At 48.6% G+C, this 6,414-nt stretch overlaps 1 protein-coding gene across 1 annotated transcript; it reads left to right on the top strand.

The window, feature by feature from the left end:
* The first annotated feature begins 4,626 nt into the window (after positions 1–4,626).
* On the top strand, positions 4,627–5,013 carry LOC141027032 (uncharacterized). The gene has a single exon (XM_073503945.1). The coding sequence runs from the start codon at positions 4,627–4,629 to the stop codon at positions 5,011–5,013; it is 387 nt and encodes a 128-aa protein (XP_073360046.1).
* The last annotated feature ends 1,401 nt before the right edge of the window (positions 5,014–6,414 follow it).

Genomic DNA, 6,414 nt, shown 5'->3' with positions numbered 1-6,414 from the left:
GTTCTGAAACTTTTTGCACAGTCTTGCTATACAAATTGTTTATTTCGTACTAATTTTTCAGAATTTTTGGAGTACCAGAAGTATGGTAGATGTTCAGATTGCTACAAACTGTCCCGTTTAAGACAGATTCTGTTTTTGGTGCATTGTTTTGATTGTTTTGATGAAACTATTGATTTTATCAGTGGAATAAGCCATGAAAAAGTTATATTACAATAGCTACAATGCAAAAACAAAATATGAATTGGTTTGCACCAGTACTTAGAGTAGTGATTTGCTTTATTATACTAACGGATCTTACCAAGCTTTCTGTTGAGTTTTGTGTGGATGAAGTGATCAAAGATCGAGGAGGTCTCGATATGAGGAGAAGGAGGAGAGGCAAGTGCTCAAGCTTGGGGATGCCCAAGGCACCCCAAGTAAATATTCAAGGAGACTCAAGCGTCTAAGCTTGGGGATGCCCCGAAAGTCATCCCATCTTTCTTCAACAAGTATCGGTATGTTTTCGTCTTCGTTTCGTTCATGTGATATGTGCAAATCTTGGAGCATCTTTTATGTTTATTTTTCACTTTTCTTTTATGCACCATGCTGGTATGAGATAGTCCATGGTTGATTTATAGAATGCTCATTGCACTTCACTTATATCTTTTGAGTATGGCTTTATAGAATGGTTCATGTGCTTCACTTATATCATTTGAAGTTTGGATTGCTGTTTCTCTTCACATAGAAAACCATTGTTTGTAGAATGCTCTTTTGCTTCACTTATATTTGTTAGAGCATGGTCTTTTCTAGAAAGAATTAAACTCTCACGCTTCACTTATATCTACTTACAGAGTCAATAGGAATTGGTCATTTGCAAGGTTAGTCATAAAATCCTACATAAAACTTACGGATCACTAAATATGATATGTTTGATTCCTTGCAATAGTTTTGCGACATAAAGACAGAATATGTGGGAGGTACTAGTAAACGGTTGTGGAGTAAGAATATTGGTGTTAAGGTTTGTGATTCCGAAGCATGCACGTATAGTCTCTCGTTATGCTATGAAGTTGGAGCATCATTTATTATTGATTGTCTTCCTTATGAGTGGCGGTCGGGAACGAGCGATGGTCTTTTCCTACCAATCTATCCCCCTAGGGGCATGCATAGTAGTACTTTGCTTCGAGGGCTAATAAACTTTTGCAATAAGTATATCAGTTCTTTATGACTAATGTGAGTCCATGGAATATACGCACTCTTACCTTTCCGCAATTTGCTAGCCTCTACGGTACCGTGCATTGCCCTTTCTCACCTCGAGAGTCGGGGCAAACTTCGCAGGTGCATCCAAACCCCGTGATATGATACGCTCTATCACACGTAAGCCTTATTATATCTTCCTCAAAACAGCCACCATACGTACCTATTATGGCTTTTCCATGGCCATCCCGAGATATATTGCCATGCAACTTCCATCGCTTCCGTTTGATGACTTGAGTATTCATTGTCATATTGCTTTGCATGATCATATAGCTGACATAGTAGTTGTGGCCCAGCCACCATTCATCATTTTTCATATATGTTACGCTAGACCATTGCACATCCTGGTACATGCCAGAGGCATTCATATAGAGTCATACTTTGTCATAGGTATCGAGTTGTAATTTTTATTTCTTTTGAGCTATAAGTAAATAGAAGTGTGATGATCATCATTATTCATTTTTAGAGCAGTGCCCCAGTGAGGAAAGGATGATGGAGACTATGATTTCCCCACAAGTTGGGATGAGACTCTGGACAATGAGAGAGAGAGAAAAGAAGAAGAAAAAAGAAAAAAAGAAAAAAAGAAAAAAAAGGAAAAAAAAAGAAAATAAACAAAGAGAGAAGGGGCATTGTTAGTATCCTTTACCACACTTGTGCTTCAAAGTAGTACCATGTTTTTCATGTGGAGAGTCTCCTATGTTGTCACTTTCATATACTAGTGGGAATTTTTCATTATAGGATTAGATGCACACCCACTTAGTTTTCATATTGAGCTTTCATACACTTATATCTCTTAGTGCATCCGTTGCATGGCAATCCCTACTCCTCGCATTGATATCAATTGATGGGCATCTCCATAGCCTGTTGGTTAGCCACATCGGTGTGAGCCTTTCTTACTTTTTTTGTCTTCTCTATATTTACCCCTATCATTATACACTATTCCACCCGTAGTGCTATATCCATGGCTTGCGCTCATGTATTGCGTGAGGGTTTAAAAAGCTGAAGCGCGTTAAAAGTATGAACCAATTGCTCGGCTTGTCATCGGGGTTGTACATGATAAATACTTTGTGTTAAGAAGACAGAGCATGACAAGACTATATGATTTTGTAGGGATAGCTTTCTTTAGCGTTGATATTTTGAAAGACATGATTGTTTATTGGGATGCCCGAGTATTGATGTCTTTATGTCAAATTATAGACTATTGCTTTGAATCACTCTTGTCTTAATATTCTTGCCATGATTAGATATATGATCAAGTTTATGCTAGGTAGCATTCCACATCAAAAATTATCTTTTTTATCATTTACCTACTCGAGGATGAGTAGGAATTAAGCTTGGGGATGCCGATACGTCTCCGTCGTATCTATAATTTTTTATTGTTTCATGCCAATAATATACAACGTTTACATATTTTGGCAACTTTTTATATGATTTATTGGACTAACTTATTGATCCAGTGCCCAGTGCCAGTTCCTGTTTTTTGCATGTTTTTTGTCTCGCAGAAAATCCATATCAAACGAAGTCCAAATGCAATAAAATTTTATGGAGAATTATTTTGGAATATATGTGATCTTTGGGAGTTGGGATCACCGCAAACGGAGGCCCACACAGCTCACAAGACACCATGGCGCGCCTGAGGAGCCAGGCTCGTGGTGGTGGGTTGTGCTTACCTCATACGTTGGTTGGAGCTCTACTTCGGGAGCAAGGAAGCTTATATCCGGAAAAAAATTGTGTTAAAATATCAGCGCAATCGTAGTTATGAATCTCCCGAAATATAAGAAACAGTTTTCAGCCAGTTCTGCAAAACGCGAAACAGAAGGGAACAGAGAGGGAAATCCAATCTTGGAGGGGCTCCCGCCCCTCCGCCACCATGGAGGCCATGGACCAGAGGGGGAACTCTCCTCCCATCTAGGGGGAGGCCAAGGAAGAAGAAGAAGGAGGGGGGCTCTCTCCCCCTCTCTCCCGGTGGCGCCGGAGTGCCGCCGTGCCAAGGACCGTGATGGCAATCTACATCAACAATCTTGCTACCGTCAACACCAACTCTCTCCCCCTCTATGCAGAGGTGTAACACCCCTTCTCCCCGCTGTAATCTCTACTTAAACATGGTGCTCAACTCCATATATTATTTCCCAATGATCTATGGTTATCCTATGATGTTTGAGTAGATCCGTTTTGTCCTGTGGGTTAATCGTGATCTTGGTTGGTATGATTGTATATTTTATTTATGGTGCTATCCTACGGTGCCCTCCGTCTCGCGCAAACGTGAGAGGCCCCCACTGTAGGGTGTTGCAATATGTTCATGGTTTGCTTATTGTCAGTGTTGCGAGGGTGACAGCAGCCTAAACGCGGATAAGTGGGTTATGGCGTATGGGAGTAAAGAGGACTTGATACTTAATGGTATGGTTGGGTTTCACGACCTTAATGATCTTTAGTAGTTGCGGATGCTTGCTAGGGGTCCAATCATAAGTGCATATGATCCAAGTAGAGAAATCATGTTAGCTCATGCATGTCCCTCATATAAAATTACAAGAATGATTACCGGTACTTGTTATCGATTACCTAGGGACAAATGAATTTCTTGTTGACAAAAGCTATCCACTTTTATGACCTTGCAATTTATTCATAGTTTTATTCTCGAAAAGTACTCGTAGTTTTATTCTTGCCAAATAGTTTCATACTTGTTTTAGGTATGGCAAATGTCAAGTGTGCGTAGAGTTGTATCGGTGGTCGATAGAACTTGAGGGAATATTTGTTCTGCCTTTAGCTCCTCGTTGGGTTCGACAATCTTATTTATCGAAGAAGGCTACAAATGATCCCCTATACTTGTGGGTTATCACGCACCCTCGTGGGCGAGGCGTTCCGCAACGGGTTCTAATGGCCCACGGCGCTCAACGACGCCACCGAGCTGGTGAGATCCTGCGAGGCATGCCAGTTCCATGCAAAACAGATCCACCAGCCCGCTCAGGGCCTCCAGACCATCCCACTCTCATGGCCGTTCGCGGTCTGGGGGTTGGATATCCGGGCCCGTTTCCCCGAGCAGTCGGGGGCTACGCTACCTCTACATCGCCATCGACAAGTTGACCAAGTGGGCGGAGGTGGAGCCCGTTCGCACCACCCCAGCTGGCTCGGCCGTCAAGTTCGTCAAGGGCCTTGTGAGCCACTTTGGGGTCCCCAGCCGTATCATCAATGACAATGGCTCTCAGTTCACGAACAACCTTTTCGAAACATATTGTGCTAACCTTGGAACGCAGATATGCCACGCTTCGGTGGCACACCCACAGAGCAACGGCCAAGCCGAGCGCGCCAATGCGGAAGAAACTCGAGGCCTGCGGCAGGGGCTGGCTCGATGAGCTCCAGTCCGTGCTATGGTCCATCCGCACCACCGCAACCAAGCCCATGGGCGAGACCCCATTCTTCCTCATCTACGGGGCTGAGGCGGTCCTCCCTCATGAGGTTAAACATCGATCTCCGCGGGTCTTGGCGTTTGACGAGGCATGCCAGGACGCCTCGCGGGGGATGGACCTCGTGCTGGGGGAGGAGGGCCGCCACCCAGCCTCGCTCCGTGTCGCGAGGTACCAGCAGGCGCTGCGGCCGTATCACTGCCGTAGCGTCCGCTCCAGGACCCTCGAGGTGGGTGACCTCGTCCTAAGGTGGGTGGTCTCCAGGGAGGGGCTTCACAAGCTCTTGCCTACGTGGGAGGGCCTGTTCAGGATCGCCCATGTCTCCAGGCCCGGCGCCGCACGCCTGGAGACGCAGGACGGGGTCCCCATCCAGAATAGCTGAAACATCTAGCACCTCGGTACCCCAGCCTTTGGTGTCTTAATCCTCGCATGACGCTCTCTAACGAGCTTATGGGCACACACGCCCTCTTGAGTCCGTGCCTCCGGGCATCGCGACATGACATACCAGCGGTGACCAGCCCACGCTCGGGGGCTCGTGCGAGGCGTGGCACCTCCGGAGGTTTTCTAAGCCTGCAGCCACAGGGTACTTCCCGAGGCTCGACGACTTTCGAATCTTGAAGAAGGAAACCCTTGGAGAACTTTCCCGAAGTAAGGGGCATGCAAGAAATTGAAGCCCTAGAGAGGCACGCTCTCGCAGCACGGGAGTCTACCGCAAGCACATTAAGCCAAGTCATCCCAATCACAATCAGCAACAACACGGATACCACGATGCAATATAAAAGCAATAACATAATGGCGCAAGCGCCATGGTTCATTACATGCCCCGACAGGGCCTTCTACTTTTCGGATGCAGGAGAAAGAAAGAAACAAAAGCAGCCGGCCGCGCGACTACAGCGGCTCCCGAGACCCGGCTCCAGCAATGCCTGCGCTCAGTCGGAGTCCTCCTCCTCCTCACAGGGCGCGGCGGTGAGGTGGCTTGTCACCCTCCCTGGTCTGAGCCCAGCGGCATGGCGGCTCATCGTAGTCGCCGTCGCTCGTGCTCTCCCTAGAAGAGGAGCCGCCGCTGCTGGAGGTGGCGCGCCCGTCACCAAGGGCAAGGTCACCGCCAGCGATGGTGCCGTCCCTCTGGCCGTCGTCGTCGTCGTCATCATCGTTGTCGCTCTTCGGGCAGCACCCTAGTCGCCGGCCATCTTCCCCGAAGACCCTGACGTAGAGGGTTGCGACGCTGTCGTACCTGAAGTGGAGGGTGCACCTCCCACGAAGGTCGCGTGCGCGGGCAAACGGCTGCCACCCACGGTTCAGGAACACGTTTCCGACGAAGGTGACCTCAGCCTCCACCCATTAGGCGTTGCTGTAGCAGTCGTCGGCCTACAGCCAGAGGCCACCGGGTCCCCCGGCCGGCAGCGCACCTGCGAAGAAGCGCATGAGCTGGAACCAGACGCCTGCGGGCCTCTCCGTCCACACCACGAACTCCGGGGACGCGTTGGCCGAGTGGGAGTGTGGACGCGGCAACCGGACGGCTGCCACATGCCTCCCCCCGTCATCGTGGCCGCCCCGGCCGCGGAGACTTCCGCCGTGGGAAGAGGCACCTCCACGGATGTCGGAGGCAGCGCCAGGCTTTGAAGGGGCGCGCCCCCGCCCCCGAGGAGCCATCCCTGGCGTCGCGGCGTACTTCTGGGGGCGACCGCGGCCTCTCTTGGGCAGTGGCGAGCCCGGACCTTCCTGGGGAGCCTTTCATTTCTCAGCGGCAGAGAACCTCCTCACTGGTGCAATAGACGCTCTG

This window comes from Aegilops tauschii, chromosome 7 (assembly GCF_002575655.3).
Source record: "Aegilops tauschii subsp. strangulata cultivar AL8/78 chromosome 7, Aet v6.0, whole genome shotgun sequence".
Taxonomy (NCBI): Eukaryota; Viridiplantae; Streptophyta; class Magnoliopsida; order Poales; family Poaceae; genus Aegilops; species Aegilops tauschii.
This window is presented reverse-complemented; position numbering and strand designations above follow the sequence as displayed.

Coding starts and splice junctions, on each gene's coding strand:
- LOC141027032 (XM_073503945.1), top strand. CDS start 4,627: ATGGGCGAGACCCCATTCTTCCTCATCTACGGGGCTGAGGCGGTCCTC.